The sequence below is a fragment of the Thalassophryne amazonica genome, chromosome 16 (genome assembly GCF_902500255.1).
Source record: "Thalassophryne amazonica chromosome 16, fThaAma1.1, whole genome shotgun sequence".
NCBI lineage: Eukaryota > Metazoa > Chordata > Actinopteri > Batrachoidiformes > Batrachoididae > Thalassophryne > Thalassophryne amazonica.
This window is the reverse complement of record NC_047118.1, coordinates 89,138,111-89,159,183: the sequence shown is the minus strand read 5'-3', so window position 1 is coordinate 89,159,183 and position 21,073 is coordinate 89,138,111. Positions and strand designations below refer to the sequence as shown.

The following is a 21,073-nucleotide window of genomic DNA, read 5'->3' as shown; positions in this document are numbered from 1 at the left end:
TCTTTACCTGCTTACTCCAATGAAGGGTCACAGGGGGCAGAGCCTAGCCCACCAGTCACAGGGTGTGAGGCAGGGCTCACCCTGGACAGGACACCAGTCTGTCACAGAGACACATACAGTAATGTTTCCAGTCCATCTAACCCACGTCTTTAGATGTGGGAGGAAGCCGGAGCTCCCGGAGGGAACCCACACAAACACGGGGAGAACACGTGACCTTCTCACTGTGAGGCAACAGTGCAAACCACTAATCCACCCTGCTGCCTCGTTGAGAACAGTTATCTAAAAAAAATGTAATCTACAGGAATTTAACTCACATGAGCAACAAAGGGGGGAACAGTAACTATGTATTGATCTGTTACATTTATATATTAAAATAAAGGCACAAAGCTCAGTGAGCTCCACGCGGAAACGTTTATTATTCTTAAACAAACATGGGTAAAGCCCACAGCGTCTGGGGTGGACTCTGCGTTTTAGCGGAGCGGATTGGAGTGCACAGCAACACACAAAGCTGAGTTTGATTTAAATCGTGTTTTTTGTGTTTATTTAATCTCATGAAGATTTCCATCTGATTTGTGCAGCCTAAATAACCCTGTAACTGTCTTGGTGGCTTCCCTTACTCGTTGTCTATTGTGCAGTCCACTCTCAACAGATTTTCCCAACAGTGTTGTTCTCTTAATAGAGTTGCTGGCTTGCTAATATGGGTGCTCCCCTAACAACAAAAACTGTCAGTGTCCAGATACTTACTGTCCTGACTATAGGTCTGACCACAAAACGGTGCTTTGGAAAATAAATCCTGATTGCTGTGTTCCAGTGTGACCTCTTCATTCAGGAGGGCGCCCGGTTAGGGCGGACTCCAGCTGAGGTGGCCTCAATGTGTGACATCACCTTCTCCTGCGTCTCTGACCCAAAGGCAGCCAGGGATGTGAGTACCACCCGAGCTTCACGGCTTCCTCTGCAGACACACGGCGCCACTTCATCGTGGCCTCTCTGTTGTTCTTTCCAGTTGGTTTTAGGTCCCAGTGGAGTGCTGCAGGGAATCAGGCCCGGCAAATGCTACGTGGAGATGTCCACTGTTGACCCAGAAACCATCACAGAGCTCTCACAGGTACACGTGAACACACCCCCTCTCACATGTGGCCTCAAAGACCCAGACTGGTCGCACTTTAGCAACATCTAACACCAAAACTCTGGCCGCTCGTTGGGCTCAGCCTTAGCTGATTCTAACCCCACCCTGGTCTTGGTCAGGGACTTGAACCCTAAAATACAGCAGATCCTCTGAATCTTTCCGTTGTCTGTTGCAGAAGCAACAGCAAGAATATCCGTCATTCTAGTCTATGCTAATCCGCTGTGTAGGCTCCCATTCAGCAGAGGAATAGAAACTGGTCTACGTTTAGACATCTAGATATGGATAGAGTCTGTTTACGATTGATGGCAAGGGCGTTCTTGTTTTATAATCTCAAAAATCAACTCGTGTGCACTGAAGGCAGCTGATGTCACTTGCTGCACCGCTTCTGGATGGACTTTACGCTAACTGCTATCTTGGCTGTGTTTAGGGTCATTGTCATGCTGAAAGATGAACTGTCGCCCCAGTCTGAGCTCAAGAGCGCTCTGGAGCAGGTTTTCATCCAGGATGTCTCTGTACATTGCTGCATTCATCTTTCCCTCAATCCTGACTAGTCTCCCAGTTCCTGCTGCTGAAAAACATCCCCACAGCATGATGTTGCCACCACCATGCTTCACTGTAGGGATGGTGCCTGGTTTCCTCCAAACATGATGCCAAAGAGTTCAATCTTTGTCTCATCAGACCAGAGAATTTTGTTTCTCCTGGTCTGTCAGGTGTCTTTTGTCAAACTCCAGGTGGGCTGTCGTGCCTTTTACTAAGGAGCGGCTTCCGTCTGGCCACTCTACTCTACAGGCCTGATTGGTGGATTGCTGCAGAGATGGTTGTCCTTCTGGAATGTTCTCTCTCCACAGAGGAATGCTGGAGCTCTGACAGAGTGACCATCAGGTTCTTGGTCACCTCCCTGACTAAGGTCTTTCTCCCCCGATCGCTCAGTTTAGATGGGCGTCCAGCTCTAGGAAAAGTCCTGGTGGATCTGAACTACTTCCATTTATACATGATGGAGGCCACTGTGCACACTGGGACCTTCAAAGCAGCAGAAGTGTTTCTGTACCCTTCCCCAGATTTGTCTACAGACAATTCCTTTGACTTCATGCCTGGTTTGTGCTCTGTCAACTGTGGAACCTTATATGTGGACAGGTTTGTCTCTTTCCAGATCATGTCCAATCAACTGATCAGTGGAAACAGGAGGCACCTGAGCTCAGTTGTGAGCTTCATGGCAAAGGATGTGAATAGTTTGTTTTTTATTTTTTAAGAAATTTGCAGAAAGCTAAAAAAAAATTCCACATAGTCATTATGGGTTTCTGTGTGTAGAATTTTGAGGGAAAAATGAATTTCATCCATTTTGGAATAAGACTAACGTAACAAAATGTGGGTAAAGTGAAGTGCTGTGAATACTTTCCTGATGCGCTGTAACGTGGCTTGTGTGGTAACATCTAAGGTCTGACCTACCAGCTAAATCCAGAGGAAAGAGGGGGGTCGCTGTTGTGCAGTGATTGTTGTCATTGTCAGTCTTTTTTCTTCTCCTCTTTATGTGCTGTTGTCTGTCTGTAGCTACGCAGGCCTTATTGTAAGACTTTGACGGAGTTTTTGATCATTCACTGACAGACGCTGTGCTCCGCTTGCTGCCGGCAGGGCAGGGGCAAGCAGGCAGCGAGTCCGTTCAGCACAAACACAGTCTGGCTGGACTAGAAAACTCCCCACCCGAGAGCAGGGCACAGTATAATGGTGCAACGCCTTTGTTCCGTTGTCTGGAGAGAACCCTGGCAAGATTTCTGATGATGTATATGAAAATGTGCTGATGTGTGGCACCTTCTGCTGAAGGTCCTGTGAGGAAGAAGGTCCTGTGCACAGTGAAATGTATATATGGAATGTTTTAGCATTCGAAGGTGTTACTGTTGAACCCAAAGCTCTTTCATTACCAGGTGATCACATTGCGGGGTGGTCGTTTCCTGGAGGCTCCGGTGGCTGGCAGCCAGCAGCTCTCCAACGATGGCATGTTGGTCATTCTTGCAGCAGGTGACAGGACGGTCTATGAGGACTGCAGCAGTTGCTTCCAGGCCATGGGCAAGACCTCCTTCTTCTTGGGTATGTATGAAGGTACAGTTAGTGTCCAGTTTGCTGAGATATACAACATGATATACAACCTCACGTCAATAACAGAGGGGACGATATGACGAATGCAAGTAACAAAACAGTGATTCTTACATTTACTTTGACCTCGGTTTCATTGCAGACAGCATGAACTCAAGATAGTTCATGTTTTGTGTGGCCATCTTCATTTCATTTAATATCAGGGCTGTGAAAACTCCGCAGATCCACGAAATTCCACGGATTTCATCATGGGGAGTGTTAGTGTTTAACTCTGTGATCGTCACTGAGTTTTTAAAATGTCTATCGCAAAATGATCTTTTTCATGACATTGTGCAAGTTTTATAAGACCGGGGCGGGCCGCGGACTCTGATCTGTGTGTTGCAGATACAAATCAGTGCCCTCAGATCCGCACTTTCGAGGACAAAAATCCTTCTTTCAAAGCCTGGCTGTTACGACAGTTGTTGTAAAGCGGGACTGGTTGGTTGTTGCGGCGACGCTGTGTGGCTGCTGCGCGAAGCTTAAGCTAAACGTAGCATGTGGACATCGCAAAGCTTTAGAGCTCTGAAGTTTTTAAAAGACTTGTGCAGCATGTCTGTGTCAAGGACCGACGTCGGACAGAGAGAAGATGGCGAGAAAGACTGTTTGAAAAAGTCTGATAAGGACAAGAATCCGTGGAATCCTCGCTGGCTTCATCAACACACCTGAAAGATAAAAGAAATGGGAAAAGTGAACTGTGCCATCAGGAAACATAGCATGAATTTTTCTCTCTCTGTTCAAACAGGATTTTAGAAAAGATTGTGCAACTCTTTTTTATTATTGGTTTCCTCCTTTGCTCAGTTTGACTTTTTTCTTCTTTTTCTTTCTTGGTCTTCGGAGTGAGATTGCATCAGAATTTTGGCTCTCTGTTGGGACTGTTTACACAGACTGCTACCTGCTGCTTTGGACTTTGAACTAACAGTCTTTTTCAAGACTTTTTTACTTTTTTACCTTTTTACTTTTTTTTACTTTTTTACTGTGCTCCAACGCCTAAGGAAGACCTCTAACGGTCGAAACATCGCGACGGAGCACTTTTATCAGCTAACTTTCATCAGCGTTGGCAAGCTAACTAGCTTGCTAACGCTTTCGTTTTTATTTTATTTATTTTATTTTTTTTTTTATTTTTTGGCACTGTTATCGTGCGTTATCTGTGCTGCTCCACAGCGTGTTTAGTCGATTTTTATTTTATTTTAGCACCGTTGTCGTGCGTTCGCTGTTGTCGTGCATTGCCTGTGCTGCTTCATGGCCTGTTTGGTGCCTTGATTGGGGCACTCCTTCTGCTGAATCACCTCTAAATTATTTACACATTATTCACTTTGTGTGTTTTTAGGAATCCGCTAGCTTAGCGTAGCTACTACCTCTTAGCCGATTTAGCATGGCGGCTTCTCCTGTCTCTCCCGCACTTTTCTGCTCTGGGTGTGAAATGTTTAGTTATTCCTCGGCCTCCTTTAGCAGTAATGGTACTTGTAATAAGTGCAGCTTATTCGTAGCTTTGGAGGCCAGGCTGGGCGAATTGGAGACTCGGCTCCGCACCGTGGAAAATTCTACAGCTAGCCAGGCCCCTGTAGTCGGTGCGGACCAAGGTAGCTTAGCCGCCGTTAGTTTCCCCCTGGCAGATCCCGGGCAGTCGGGAAAGCAGGCTGACTGGGTGACTGTGAGGAGGAAGCGTAGCCCTAAACAGAAGCCCCGTGTACACCGTCAACCCGTTCACATCTCTAACCGTTTTTCCCCACTCGACGATACACTCGCCGAGGATCAAACTCTGGTTATTGGCGACTCTTTTGAGAAATGTGAAGTTAGCGACACCAGCAACCATTGTCAATTGTCTTCCGGGGGCCAGAGCAGGCGACATCGAAGGACATTTGAAATTGCTGGCTAAGGCTAAGCGTAAATTTGGTAAGATTGTAATTCACGTCGGCAGTAATGACACTCAGTTACGCCAATCGGAGGTCACTAAAATTAACATTAAATCGGTGTGTAACTTTGCAAAAATAATGTCGGACTCTGTTGTTTTCTCTGGGCCCCTCCCCAATCAGACCGGGAGTGACATGTTTAGCCGCATGTTCTCCTTGAATTGCTGGCTGTCTGAGTGGTGTCCAAAAAATGAGGTGGGCTTCATTGATAATTGGCAAAGCTTCTGGGGAAAACCTGGTCTTGTTAGGAGAGACGGCATCCATCCCACTTTGGATGGAGCAGCTCTCATTTCTAGAAATCTGGCCAATTTTCTTGGATCCTCCAAACTGTGACTGTCCAGCGTTGGGACCAGGAGGCAGAGCGGTGGTCTTATACACCTCTCTGCAGCTTCTCTCCCCCTGCCGTCCCCTCGTTGCCCCGTCCCCGTGGAGACGGTACCTGCTCCCAGGCCACCAATAATCAGCAAAAATCTATTTAAGCATAAAAATTCAAAAAGAAAAAATAATATAGCACCTTCAATTGCACCACAGACTAAAACAGTTAAATGTGGTCTATTAAACATTAGGTCTCTCTCTTCTAAGTCCCTGTTGGTAAATGATATAATAATTGATCAACATATTGATTTATTCTGCCTAACAGAAACCTGGTTACAGCAGGATGAATATGTTAGTTTAAATGAGTCAACACCCCCGAGTCACACTAACTGTCAGAATGCTCGTAGCACGGGCCGGGGCGGAGGATTAGCAGCAATCTTCCATTCCAGCTTATTAATTAATCAAAAACCTAGACAGAGCTTTAATTCATTTGAAAGCTTGTCTCTTAGTCTTGTCCATCCAAATTGGAAGTCTCAAAAACCAGTTTTATTTGTTATATCTATCGTCCACCTGGTCGTTACTGTGAGTTTCTCTGTGAATTTTCAGACCTTTTGTCTGACTTAGTGCTTAGCTCAGATAAGATAATTATAGTGGGCGATTTTAACATCCACACAGATGCTGAGAATGACAGCCTCAACACTGCATTTAATCTATTATTAGACTCTATTGGCTTTGCTCAAAAAGTAAATGAGTCCACCCACCACTTTAATCATATCTTAGATCTTGTTCTGACTTATGGTATGGAAATAGAAGACTTAACAGTATTCCCTGAAAACTCCCTTCTGTCTGATCATTTTTTAATAACATTTACATTTACCCTGATGGACTACCCAGCAGTGGGGAATAAGTTTCATTACACTAGAAGTCTTTCAGAAAGCGCTGTAACTAGGTTTAAGGATATGATTCCTTCTTTATGTTCTCTAATGTCATATACCAACACAGAGCAGAGTAGCTACCTAAACTCTGTAAGGGAGTTAGAGTATCTCGTCAATAGTTTTACATCCTCATTGAAGACAACCTTGGATGCTGTAGCTCCTCTGAAAAAGAGAGCTTTAAATCAGAAGTGTCTGACTCCGTGGTATAACTCACAAACTCGTAGCTTAAAGCAGATAACCCGTAAGTTGGAGAGGAAATGGCGTCTCACTAATTTAGAAGATCTTCACTTAGCCTGGAAAAAGAGTTTGTTGCTCTATAAAAAAGCCCTCCGTAAAGCTAGGACATCTTTCTACTCATCACTAATTGAAGAAAATAAGAACAACCCCAGGTTTCTTTTCAGCACTGTAGCCAGGCTGACAGAGTCAGAGCTCTATTGAGCTGAGTATTCCATTAACTTTAACTAGTAATGACTTCATGACTTTCTTTGCTAACAAAATTTTGACTATTAGAGAAAAAATTACTCATAACCATCCCAAAGATGTATCGTTATCTTTGGCTGCTTTCAGTGATGCCGGTATTTGGTTAGACTCTTTCTCTCCGATTGTTCTGTCTGAGTTATTTTCATTAGTTACTTCATCCAAACCATCAACATGTCTATTAGACCCCATTCCTGCCAGGCTGCTCAAGGAAGTCCTACCATTATTCAATGCTTCAATCTTAAATATGATCAATCTATCTTTGTTAGTTGGTTATGTACCACAGGCCTTTAAGGTGGCAGTAATTAAACCATTACTTAAAAAGCCATCACTTGACCCAGCTATCTTAGCTAATTATAGGCCAATCTCCAACCTTCCTTTTCTCTCAAAGATTCTTGAGAGGGTAGTTGTAAAACAGCTAACTGATCACCTGCAGAGGAATGGTTTATTTGGAGAGTTTCAGTCAGGTTTTAGAATTCATCATAGTACAGAAACAGCATTAGTGAAGGTTACAAATGATCTTCTTATGGCTTCGGACAGTGGACTTATCTCTGTGCTTGTTTTGTTAGACCTCAGTGCTGCTTTTGATACTGTTGACCATAAAATTTTATTACAGAGATTAGAGCATGTCATAGGTATTAAAGGCACTGCGCTGCGGTGGTTTGAATCATATTTGTCTAATAGATTACAGTTTGTTCATGTAAATGGGGAATCTTCTTCACAGACTAAAGTTAATTATGGAGTTCCACAAGGTTCTGTGCTAGGACCAATTTTATTCACTTTATACATGCTTCCCTTAGGCAGTATTATTAGACGGTATTGCTTAAATTTTCATTGTTACGCAGATGATACCCAGCTTTATCTATCCATGAAGCCAGAGGATACACACCAATTAGCTAAACTGCAGGATTGTCTTACAGACATAAAGACATGGATGACCTCTAATTTCCTGCTTTTAAACTCAGATAAAACTGAAGTTATTGTACTTGGCCCCACAAATCTTAGAAGCATGGTGTCTAACCAGATCGTTACTCTGGATGGCATTTCCCTGATCTCTAGTAATACTGTGAGAAATCTTGGAGTCATTTTTGATCAGGATATGTCATTCAAAGCGCATATTAAACAAATATGTAGGACTGCCTTTTTGCATTTACGCAATATCTCTAAAATCAGAAAGGTCTTGTCTCAGAGTGATGCTGAAAAATTAATGCATGCATTTATTTCCTCTAGGCTGGACTATTGTAATTCATTATTATCAGGTTGTCCTAAAAGTTCCCTAAAAAGCCTTCAGTTGGTTCAGAATGCTGCAGCTAGAGTACTGACGGGGACTAGCAGGAGAGAGCATATCTCACCCGTGTTGGCCTCTCTTCATTGGCTTCCTGTTAATTCTAGAATAGAATTTAAAATTCTTCTTCTTACTTATAAGGTTTTGAATAATCAGGTCCCATCTTATCTTAGGGACCTCGTAGTACCATATTACCCCATTAGAGCGCTTCGCTCTCAGACTGCAGGCTTACTTGTAGTTCCTAGGGTTTGTAAGAGTAGAATGGGAGGCAGAGCCTTCAGCTTTCAGGCTCCTCTCCTGTGGAACCAGCTCCCAATTCAGATCAGGGAGACAGATACCCTCTCTACTTTTAAGATTAGGCTTAAAACTTTCCATTTCGCTAAGGCTTATAGTTAGGGCTGGATCAGGTGACCCTGGACCATCCCTTGGTTATGCTGCTTTAGACGTAGACTGTGGGGGGGTTCCCATGATGCACTGTTTCTTTCTTTTTTTGCTCCGTATGCATCACTCTGCATTTAATCATTAGTGATCGATCTCTGCCCCCCTTCACAGCATGTCTTTTTCCTGGTTCTTTCCCTCAGCCCCAACCAGTCTCAGCAGAAGACTGCCCCTCCCTGAGCCTGGTTCTGCTGGAGGTTTCTTCCTGTTAAAAGGGAGTTTTTCCTTCCCACTGTAGCCAAGTGCTTGCTCATAGGGGGTCGTTTTGACCGTTGGGGTTTTTCATAATTATTGTATGGCCTTGCCTTACAATATAGAGCGCCTTGGGGCAACTGTTTGTTGTGATTTGGCGCTATATAAGAAAAAAGTTGATTGATTGATTGATTGATTATTAATCTAGAATTTCTTTCATTGGAAAAAAAAAAGACTGTGGCTTTGAATGGATTTACATGAATTTAGACAAGAATGTAAATGAGTTCAGGGTTTAGTTTCATAGCCATTTTCCCGCAGGCCCGGTGTAATGCCGCATTCACACCGGACGACACGCGAACGACGGCGGTGACAGGTTGCCATGTAATCCTTATGGAAGGACACGTTGTGGCACCACAAAAGTTCAAGCCACGCATTGCGACGCGATGGACGCGAATGAAGCGATTTTGAGCGATTGGCGCGATATCGCGTCGCCCTCCTCCCCAAGTTGAAAATCTGAACTTTTTCGCCTTGTTGTGTCGCGATGACCAGTCAGGGACTGGATATGTAGTGATGTGGGCAATGTCTGGAGTTTATACTTGATGTGAACATGTCCTGTCTCTGGCAGCCAGCCTGTGAGCAGGACTTATGTCCCTTTTGTCCTTTATTTCATTTGACAGAGTTTGAGGGGAGAGCGAGCCAGTTTTTTTTTTTTCTCTTCATGTGCACGTGCAAATGAATCGTCTGTGAAGATTTTATTTATTAACTACACAGATGTATAATAAAACAAATGGTGACTGGTTTATAGCACAATTATCATAGAGTTGGAGAGGCGAGTGAGAAACTGCAGCGGCAGCCAGTTTTTTTTTTTTTTCCCCCACGTGCGCGCAAACGGGACAGGAGGTCTTCAGACTGGGTCCTGGAGAGGCGGACGGCAATTTATGATTCCTGCTGTGTTCCATTGTTCCTGAAGTATAAATCACGCAGGATTGTTTTTATACCGTGTACACAATGCAAAACTACACGCTCAAAAAAGAGCATAGAAAAAAAAATGCTGATTGCAGCTCCGCGCTCTTCTTCTCTCACAAAAGTGTTTAAATAAAATCCGTAAGTCCTGCTCACAGATTGATTGCCAAGGCAGGACATGTCCACATCAAGTAGAACTCCAGACATCTCCACATTTGCTCACGGATAGTTCATTCGCGTGCACGCGCGGGCAAAGGAGGAAAGATAAACTATAACAGAACTCAGAGCGCAGACCTGCAGCTCAGCACAAGAATAAATATAAACTAGAAGAGAAATCAGAGTGCAGTCTGTCTGCAGGCAAACTGTGCACTCTGACTTCTCTGTGCAGAGAACCTGCGTCCTCACCTCCTCTCTGCCCCCTGCTGCACGCACCTGACGCAGACATTCCTGCATCGTCATGATGCAACAGGAAGCAACTTGAAGTGGGTGCAGTGTGAAAAGAGCTTAACTCTGTTCTGCCTCTTGGCCAGGACACTCTTGAAAAAGAGATTCTTAATCTCAATGAGTTTTATCCTGGTTAGATAAAGGTTAAAAAATATTCCTACAGGGCAGCAGTGATGAACCCAAACCTTGATAAGTGCCAGTCAGGATAGAGCAACCTTTAAACTCTCTGTTTCATGCATGTTTTATGGTCCCAGATGAAGCAGTTTGACTGATGTTGAGTGATATTGGTTTTCTTTCTGTATGTATCCATAACTATCTACAATAGTAATATTTCCTATCCTGAAGTACCTGTAAATCCCCCTTCCAAATATACTCTACAAATATATGGACCTGATTGACAACCTGAAATATGTGATGTGATGGAAAATACTCCACTTAATTTTGCATAAAATATCCACAGTGTCTGTATAGAACACACAGTAGTGTGTACGCATGCACACACAACCACATACACACAGACACAATAGTATGCAAAGAAACATATGTTTAAGAAACATAATGAAAATGAGGGGCCTATAATGTCTGCCAGCTTTCTCAAATCTCTTTTCTACAAGCTAGGTCATAAATATAAAGAGTGAAATGAAAGGATTAATAAATGGAATAGTTTGGACTGTGCTGAATGTTTGGTCTCCAAAGTAAAGGTCAAACAAGGTTGATGTCCATTGGATACTATGACAGGTGTCATATGTTACCCTGTAACATAACTAAGCATGACAGATGGTGCAAACTGTTCCTTATTAGAACCCTATCAACCCAAACAATAATTTGCATCATTTTTACATCATAACTTAACCTATATATATTATAAACCTATATACTTAAACTTTTGCTATATTCTGGATCCTCTCATCAAACCCTTTAATTTGGTGTATTGCATGACATGTTTTACTGTAGTCTGAAGTTTGACCTAATTTCGGTAACATTTGACCTGAAGCGAAACCCTGAAGGTCAAGGTCAATTGATTATCCCAGGTAACGGCTTATGGGCAAGGCCTTCGCTATGTTCGTGTCAAATTTTGAGACAAAATTTAAAAAATTGTAACCAGGAAAGTTGTTTCATTGAATTTAGTGTTTGACCTTCCTGTGACCTTGAGCTTGATCCTTTTGTATACTGAAAGGTACCTTTCTAGGGCTGCTAATTTTCAAAAATTGCGACCAGGAAAGTTGTGTAGTTGAATTTAGTGTTTGACCTTCCTGTGACCTTGACCTTTGACGTTGATCCTTTTGTGTACTGAAAGGTACCTTACTAGGGCTGCTTATATGTGAACTTGCAAGAGTCTGCGATGTAAACTGTGTGCTGCACAGCGATTTAAAGGTGAAAAATTCAACGATTACAAAAAAAAAAAAACATACATACTGACAAACATATCATTTGTGGCCTGTGTGTATATGTACGCGTGCATGTTTTGGCAACATATCAGGGTGGGGGGTAAGATATCCTAGGACACCTTCCCCCCGGGGGGTAAGATACCCAGGGGGGAAGATAAACTGTTACACCTGTGCCAATTTGGGCCACTACGGGCCAGTACAATTTATCAAATGATGACCAGCTTGGGCCACTACAAAAATACACAAAATTCTATTTATTTTACCATATTTTGCGGCGGCAAAGTCAAATTTTACCTAGTCCACCACGTTTGTTTTGGTCTTGCACCAGGCTTCAGTTTGGGTATCGAGAACCGGTTCTTTTCGGGTATTGTTAAGAAATGATTCGATCCACCGATATTAGTAGTCCTTTTGCTTAGTGATTCCTTTTATCGGTTCTTCAGCACGGCCGTTGTTTTTGAGGGTGCTTCGATCCGCTGGCTCATTGGACTTTATCTTAATTTTTCTTTGCTAAAACCCTAAAGAGCATATGCCTGTGAGTAATATGTACCCTTTTCTGTTAAACAGACCTGTTATGGTCTTCTGCAACAGTTGATAGATGTATTTTATAACTTATAAACGGGACTGATGCTAACTCATTAGCATGTCTATGGCGTTTTCAGTGTTAAAGTTAGCATTAGCTGTTCGCATCTCAGCACGTTTCTATGGATTTGTTTTCTGTATAATAATAATGGGTCAGCGTTTACTGTAAAAGAGTCATATGTATTAATAATTCTAATATATATATATATATATATATATATATAGTAGTACATAGAATAAACCAGAGATAGAATAAAGTTTAACAATATTTATTCTTTACGTAGACAAGGAAGCCCATGGTAAGTTACACTTATTCTTGATCTGACCAATCCAAAACCATGCATTGAAAATGTGGATTGATGTGAAAACGTAGGTAAACCCACAGTAACTCACTTTAACCCAAAAACACTGCAGGGAAATGAGGTTGAAAATGGTCAGAATCTGAATAGTGTAGCAGGCGAATGGGGAAGTGACAAAACAAATACAACCAAGAAAAATAAAATAAAAATTAAGAAACTAAGTTAGTCCGTTCATATAAATGCTATATCACAGCGAAACAGATGTCCTACTCTGAACGGACTAACTCGAACCAAAACACCAAACTTAAAAACAAAAAGACAGCAGGCAGCGGTACCAATTAAAACTGAGTTGTCGTTCTCCCACACACATACACACAATCCCTCCAGTCTTCCTCAACAGTAAAAGACCCAAATTGTCCTGGCAGCCTTTTCCACATGTGGGCCCAGCAAACACTCTGGCCACCCCACCGGAAACTGGCATCTCCGTGGCAAATCTACTACTTCTTTTTATAGGAAAATACTCAGAGTGAGGGTGACACCTAGTGGTGCCCTATGTTACACTGTATTAATAATAGTAGCAACAGCAATAATAGTAATAATAACTCTTCAGAAGGCAAGTCTGCTTCTTACCTCCTCTCAAAGCCATTAAAATATGTCAAATGTGAGTCACTTTTGTGTGGATTAAAGTCACTAACTGGGTCTTGTTGCAGTCAAGAAACAAGAGTTGTCCTCCGTTCTGTTGGCACAGTCCGGTCAGAATTAATAACTTCAAACGAATTGACGCTTTAAATAAAATGACACCTTTTTACAAACGCTGTAATACAGACAATAAACTACAACCGACTAAAATGTTTTTTCCCTCCCAAAATGAGACATCCTGCATTCTTTATGAATTACATCCTGATGTGCAGCACAGTTGCAAGAGCTCAACTCAGACGTATGGAAAGACATTCATGCCAATAATGTCTGAAAGGAAATGCTTTTGACAAGAACTACAGATTTTGTTTATTTCTATTTATGTCCAGAGATCAAGGATCCCATGACCAATTTCATATTTATTTACTTTAAGACTCAAAAAAAAATGTTGGGATAGAAAACCTGTAAAACCCACTTTATTGCACAGAACATTCGCAAGAGGTATTGATAAGGGAATCGATAATGGCATCTATTGATTAAAATCTTATCAATACCCATCCCTACGCTCCATGCTCCTGCAGAATCTCACGCACATTGAAGTGTCGATGCGTGGAGCGTGCATTTGGCCGTTTCCATCACCGATCTTCGGCAGTGTTTGTTAGCATCTTTAAATGCGCTGGAAGCTGCAGGAAACAAAGACGAACAAGACGCAATCTAACAGAGCGCTCTGAAATTGGAATTGAAATATGTTTAAACTACAACCACCCAAACCTGGACAACAACCACAAAAGAGTTTTAAGCCTGGGTCCCACCGAATAATGATGGATGAATAATGAGAATAATAATGAATAATAATAATAATGAGAATAATGTTTTCTTTGCTACCAGAGGGTTCAACTATCGTGGGAGTTTCATGGCTCTGAGTGGCTCTTAGAGACATTATCTTCAGTTAACAAGGCTCCTCTCTGAGTGTGGCGCTAATTTCAAGAAGTTCAAAATTCTGCAACAACAGCGTGGCGCAGTTTTTGTATGAGTTACTGCGACGGCTTAGAGGCATTTGCGTGGTGCTTACGAGTCTGCAAAAAGTCCATTATCCGTGCGCCTAGCAGCTACTCAGGACCTGAGAGGCTGTTTTTGGAGCGGCTCACAATTCCACCTGATCTGTGCGCTGGATACTGTATATAAAATTATTTTGTAGCAGATTAATCATTTTCTGACAAACTTTGGATGCTGAAAACACCTCTAATCACTTCTGGAATCACAGAGGACTGTTTCATCTGGACACTTTTTTTCCTCTTTCCTGCTTCATGTGGAATGTATTTTGAACAACTTAAGGTAACTATTTTTAATGTTTTTATAGCTTGATAAAACAGTTCCTCACTGTAAAAGTATGTCTGTTGTATGTAAAAGTATGTTGATTTAATATCTTGTTAATGGATCACATGAGCTCCACTGTGTGCGCGCACTGAGGCAGAGACTCATCACGCTCTTTCTCATTTAGGCAGAACGACAGCTCACAAAGAGTGATTTTTCAGTAAATAATAGACAAACACAAAGTTAAAATTTGGATGACTGCGTGAAAGTGGATAGCTGCGGAAGAAATGACGCCAGTGGAGCCGCTAAAAGCAGCAGAGAGCTGTGCAGCCACACAGGAGGAGAGTGCGCAAAACAGTGATTTTGAAGACATAACACAAAGTTAAAAGTTGTATCACGGTGACTTGTAAGCTGTGGAAGAAATGAAGAAACTTTTTTTTTTTTTTTTGAAAGTGATCCACAGGTGTATATAATTAAAAGTGCCCACCTCATTCTGTATGCAGAACGGCACCGCGCGCTAAAGAGCGATTTTGCAGAAATAAATGGACAAACATAAAGTTTATATTGGGATCACAGTTTGTGTGTTTAAAAACCCCAGAAGAAATAAAGCCAGCGAGCCGCTGAGACAGAGGCGGCTCTCCAGGAACCCGTGGTTCTGTTCTAGCTGGTCTGTTGCATTACAGGTGGACAGCAGCCTGGCGCACAACCGCAGGACTGTACTGGAACGTCTATTTTTGGACTACATTTAAAAAAAATGTAACATCTTTAAATGCTGCTGTGACTCTGTGAATTGAAAACCCAAACTTTAAAGGGACCAGGTGTGGGAGGGCTGGAGGTTTGGATCAAACCCATCATGCCTAAACGTGCACCTTCATCATGTTATCATGGCACTATCATGGCTTAGTGTTTCTGATACGAGCCATTCGAGGCTGTAATGACAGGTGGGTCGTGGTTACTAGAGGCTGCTACGTGACACATGCGGGGTACAGAGAGGAACATAGAGGCACCTTCATAGCAGATATGTGACAGATGAAAACGTGGGTCATTCTTCAAATAATCGCTGACACACCCACACGTGGCTCATTATTCAGCCTTCATTATTCGGTGGGACCCAGGCTTTAAAGGAATTGGCCAGAAGAGGAAGCCTAGTGATGATGAGGGGGAGAGAGAGACAGGCTGTATGAAAGAAACAAGAGGAAGAGAGGTTTTGTCCCGACCTGGCCACAGGTATGCTGACAAGTAAAGTATATGCTTGGTCCTGGTAGACCCTGGCTGTTTTGAAGCGACTTTGAAAGTCTGACCAGCTTGTCTTTGTGGAAACCCCACGGTGACAAACATTAGCAAAGGAGCCAAGCTTTTTTTCTTTTTTTTTTTTAGATCTATAACTCCAATCCAGACAAGGCATACTTTTTAGTTTTGATATGGACCTACATCTGTATTTTACATTTCTGACTGTCAGTTAACCAACTCTGAGGGCTGCTAAAAAAAAATGTCCCCTAAATTTTATGGGAGTCACTTTATTTTTTTACAAATGAGAATGCCCTCTGATAAATTCTATTGTTTTTAACTTCATGGTCCATAGACTATTGTATTGTATTGTAGACTATATATTTTTTCTGGATAGGCAGTTTTATTTGCAGGATTTCAGGGTGGAATATCATGAACTCTCAGGTGCAAAACCATGGGCCAGTGCTCCCACACTGTGGGCCACTAACTTCTAAAGTCTACTGGACCAGTGCGGCAAATTGGTTTATGTCAAGCCCTGGAGTTTTTATTAATGTAGACTGTTTTCATGGGAAAAAGACACTGCAGCTTTGAGTGAATTTACAGGAATTTACACAAAAATAAGTGACTTATAAGGTATATTATTGATATTTTAAAATTATTTTCCAAATATGCTACAATCTTTAGCTATGGTTTTTGAAATTCTTTAACAGTCTTTTCAGTCTTCATGAATGTCATGTAGTTTAATTGTTCTGAGTTGATGCATAATTTGGTTTACAGTTAAAAGGAAAATCATTCCAGGTCCAACTTCCACGTCATATTCTGTTATTTCAGCATCATCATTGACGGTTCAAATGAAAGATTGAATACAAGGTCATTTAAATATGCACTAATTTAGAGATTTTCTGTTCCAGGAGATGCTGAAAAAGTATCATTAGATTAAAGAATGTATTTGGTTTCTGGGATCCCACGAGGCCCGAGACATTTCAGACCTGCAACACATTCCAAAGAAAAGTTTGGGGGGGAACCAATTGAGGGCAAAAAAAATGATAAAAATAATTGTGATTTCAAATGGTAGATGTTAACATATGATTGTAATCATGATTTGAGAGGTGAAACCATTGTTGAGCACTACCTTCACAGAGGTCACTGAAAGCAAAAACAAGGCCCTATGTTAACCTGATCCAGAAGCCGGCTCGACTTCTCTGGGCTCAGACGTATTTGGTTCGACCATCACACAGTGGAAATGTGTGTTACAGTCAGATGACTCAGTATAACAGATTTTTTTTTGGGGGGTGTGGGGGGGGGGGGATTATGGACACTATGTGCTCTGGACTGAAGATGAAAGCAGTTAAATGTCAACTAGATGATTCCTAAGTCACTGGGACCTGCTCATGGTCTGTGTGGTTGTAGCCTTTTTAAGATGTTTGAATAGTAAAGAACTTGTTCTTCCCCCCCCCCCTACCAGGTGAAGCAGGGAATGCTGCAAGGATGATGTTGATTCTCAACATGGTTCAGGGGAGCTTCATGGCGACCATTGCAGAGGGTCTGACCCTTGCTCAGGCCACTGGTCAGTCACAGCAGACCTTCCTGGACATACTGTGCCAGGGCCAGATGGCGAGCACGTTTGTGGACCAGAAATGCCAAAGTAAGTCTGCTTCCAACAGCGGCTGTTCTTTGTCACAATAGTTAGTTGTAGTTTTTAGTCCTTTGGGGTGGGGGGGTTAGTTTCAGCTGTAGGGTTGCTGAGTTTGAAGACCAAACGTTTGGCAGGATGATATGACTTTTAAAAGTTGACAAAAATGTAGCAGAATGTTTGGGAGGTGATGGTGGTTAAGCAGTGGGCTTGAGACCAGAGGATCCACGGTTCAAACCCTGTCTGGCTGGTCCTTAATCCCAAAGTTGCTCCCGGTGTGTGTGTGTGTGTGTGAGAGGCATCACTGTAAAGCGCTTTGAGCTTCTGCTGTAGATGGAAAAGCGTGTTATAAATGCAGTCCATTTACTCTTTTAGTAATTGTTTGTTACCCCCCTCCCCCCCCAGATATTCTACAGGGCAACTTTAAGCCAGACTACTATTTGAAACACATTCAGAAGGACCTGAGGTTGGCCATCTCCATGGGCGACATGGCCAACCACCCCACCCCGATGGCTGCAGCCGCTAACGAGGTACAATTCAAATTTCCTTCCTCAACAAATGAGGTTTTTGGTTTAGATGTACAGCTGCCTTCTGTGAGGTAAAGGCAGTATTCTGGAGGGACCCTCTTTCTTCTTGACGTTGTGGGTGTGTCCAGTGGTGCACGCTGTCTCACCCATCACGTAGGATCCCAGATAATGTGTTTCTTGGCTGCATTACAGAGTGTGAGCAGGTTCAACCCTAAATGTTGTTGCTAACAGGATCCAGGTTTCTGTTGTCTCTGTGTCTGTTCACAGAGACAACAGAAACTATTTGTTTATCTTGAAAATATATCAAGCAGTTGAATTTGGACAGAAATGACTTTCCCATTTGAAAAATTCTCAGTTTTCCAAGTTGAATAATTTCCAAGACAGAATATTCACCACAAAAATATTCACTGGTAAAATACATTAGAATATGTACTTTTACTAAATGATGCAATAGTGGCTACATCCAGGATTTTTTCCACACAGGGTAGAATTGAATCCGTATGAGTAAGTTTCCGTCCAAAATGTCCACTCCGACTTTTCCATCTGTTGCTCTAACAAGAAATACATCTTTGTGAATCAGATACACTTTTAATAAAGTGCAAAATATATCTGAACTATCTTCTGAAACTTGGTATTGAGAAGCATGTGAACATCATTCCATCCAAAAGTGTCCACTCCGAAATACAGGTTTAAGTCCTCGGTATGTTAACACTGTAAATATTTCTGCTAAGGCAAGGTAATAAAAAAATATCCACTCACTTCATAATATACGTATTATGCACTTGGAAAATTATTGGCTGTTAATTTTGAATAAGACCCACAAGGAATGTGTCTAAAATATTTTGTCCACTCCAAAACCATTTGTTACAAATCTTAAAATATCCTGTATCATTAATCTTTCCTGATTTTATTGATTTATTTCTCTAATATATCAAGACACTTGTGATATTATATACTTTTGAACTATTTCTGACAGTTTTGACATTATTTTAATTTTTTGCAGCCTATTGACTTAATATAATTATCCGAACTCCAACAAAAGATGCACAAATTGCTGGGCCATTCACTTTGGGCCATGTATTAACATTTTCTTGAAACTATGGATTAATACTTAGAATAAAAACATAATTTGTTGTTATTCATACAAAAGAATAACATTTAGCTCTCATATTTGTCCCTTATGGGTAGAAAATTTTGGCACCAAAATATTTCACTAAGACTCAAATTTTTAGTGAAAATTTCAGCTTCTACATCAACATTAGTCATCCAGTAAATGATATAAATAATCCAGGTAAGTTTACTAAGAAACTTGACTTATTTTAACTTGGAAATATGGCTGGTATTGACAGTGATAATTTTCTTGTATTTTTAGCCTTTTGGACATGTATATTTTGAAAGACCAGAACTTGAGAGAAAATAAAGTTACAGCCAAAATTTAAAAAGTTTCTGCAACCATAAAGGTTAGAGATATAAACTAATTACTAAAAACAGCAAATTGAAGACATAAGTTGTTGACCTCTTTGGGACTGAATGCTCTACGATATTGTGAAAATGCCCCAAATGATGATTTTAAAAACTTCTGTGGTTGGGGTTTTGGTCCTTTTTGCTCAAACCAGCCCCATTTGAATTTCTTCCTGATGAACTTTAAATCGTCTTCCTGCAGCAGAACAATGTTTCATCTGTTTCCTTTGTTGTTTCAACACGATGCAGAGTTCACAGTAAAATCTGTAACGCCGTCTCTGATTGGCTGCTGTGTGGTCGAGCGGTGCCGTGTTACATGATCCTTCAGTCTCAGATCAGGATGTGAAAACCTGAGACTTAATGTCCATACGGTGGCGCTGGGGTTCTTTAGTTGTTTTTTGTGGCTGAATCATGTTATTTTCTGATAGTTTGTGTTTTGTTCAGTTGAGACCGAAAATGAATGATTGATCTTATTTCAGTTAATTATGACATCTCCAGTGGCACCGCGTGGCCTCGCGAGGCCAAAACAGCTGAAGCACTGCCATCTTAGCAGGACGGCAGAGGGGGATATCAGCAGGCTTGCTGAGGACAATGTCTGTCCCCATAAGCAGCTCAGAGGAAAACCGTTACTCTGTCAGTGTCTGAAGGCGCACACAGGTGCTGAGACCATAATGTGGGCCTCAAACCTCCCACAACCATAAACAGGTTCTGTCGGGTGCCGTCTGTCCGTCCGTCCGTCTGAGTGTTTCCAGACGTTTAAAAAAGTGTCTTTAAAGTGGCTTTGTGGATGAGAACCTGGACTGAAACCGCTGTGGGTTTTGTTTCTCTGCAGGTCTATAAGCGGGCCAAGGCGCTGGACCAGTCAGACAACGACATATCGGCCGTCTACAGAGCCTACATCCACTAGGGGGAGGTGACGCCTCCTCTGCCCCGCCTCCTTTAATCCATTAGTTCTTCTCTTCTACTCACTTTCTTTCTAACTGCGCTTGTTTAATTAGCCACGTGGGCTCAGCTCCCTCTGCTGGAGCTTTGGAGTGTTGCGCTTTGGGCACAGAAACCCTGAAGATCCCGTTATTTTTCCTGATCACCGTGTGACTTTGCTTTAGTTCTGAGGACGTGCCGCTGCCTTGCCTTAAAGTCGTGAGCCCCTGGATGTATTTATTTATTCCTCAGTTGTTGTTTTTTTGGGCGGGTCTTGTCTGTGTGTGAGGACGGGCGTGTCAGGTGTTGTTCTCCTCCTGTTTTGTTGTTTTGTCTCTTTTGGACATGGATGGTCGTGGTTTTAATCGGGATCTTTACGTCCCTCGCTGTCTGTTTGCAGACTTTGTGAGCTGCTGATGCTTGTTTTAAGGTTCATTAAATTTTAATGACCTGACGGTGGAACTCTGGCTGTGATTTTCTTTTATTAGAAGTTCAATGCTTGAAAAAAAAAATAAAAATGAAACTGGTTTGTGTCTTTATGAGGCGTCTCAGCGGATCCTCGGGGACGGTGGACGTCCAGGCTTCACTCAGCTTTCAGCTTTTGAGTTCATTTAACTTTTCTAAAACCACTGTTCACACCTTTGACTTTTTTTTTTTTCATTTAACAGCCACATTTAAAACAGTTTTCTCTACAAAATTATAAATAATTTGTTGGTTTTAAATGAGTGTTTTGTTGTTTTTGTTTTGTTTTTTTTTTGACAGATGGTTGAACACGTCCATTGTTTTGGGTTCTTTAATATCAGGTTTGTTCCTGAACACATCGTGGCTCCTGTGACGTCTCGTCCCGCTCATCTGGACAAACGTCTGTGAAACTGG

At 41.9% G+C, this 21,073-nt stretch overlaps 1 protein-coding gene across 2 annotated transcripts in view; it reads left to right on the top strand.

Moving 5' to 3' along the window:
* LOC117527666 (putative oxidoreductase GLYR1) overlaps positions 1-20,716 on the top strand; it is a 111,385-nt gene extending 90,669 nt beyond the window's left edge. The window contains exons 10-15 of one of the 2 annotated variants that reach the window (XM_034190105.1): positions 812-922; positions 1,004-1,105; positions 3,046-3,208; positions 17,121-17,300; positions 17,694-17,818; positions 20,109-20,716. In XM_034190105.1, coding sequence (XP_034045996.1) covers positions 812-922; positions 1,004-1,105; positions 3,046-3,208; positions 17,121-17,300; positions 17,694-17,818; positions 20,109-20,183 — 756 coding nt within the window. In that variant the 3' untranslated portion in view covers positions 20,184-20,716. The remainder of the gene's footprint in view (positions 1-811; positions 923-1,003; positions 1,106-3,045; positions 3,209-17,120; positions 17,301-17,693; positions 17,819-20,108) is intronic. The other variant, XM_034190106.1, reaches the window with a different exon arrangement.
* Positions 20,717-21,073: the final 357 nt, after the last annotated feature.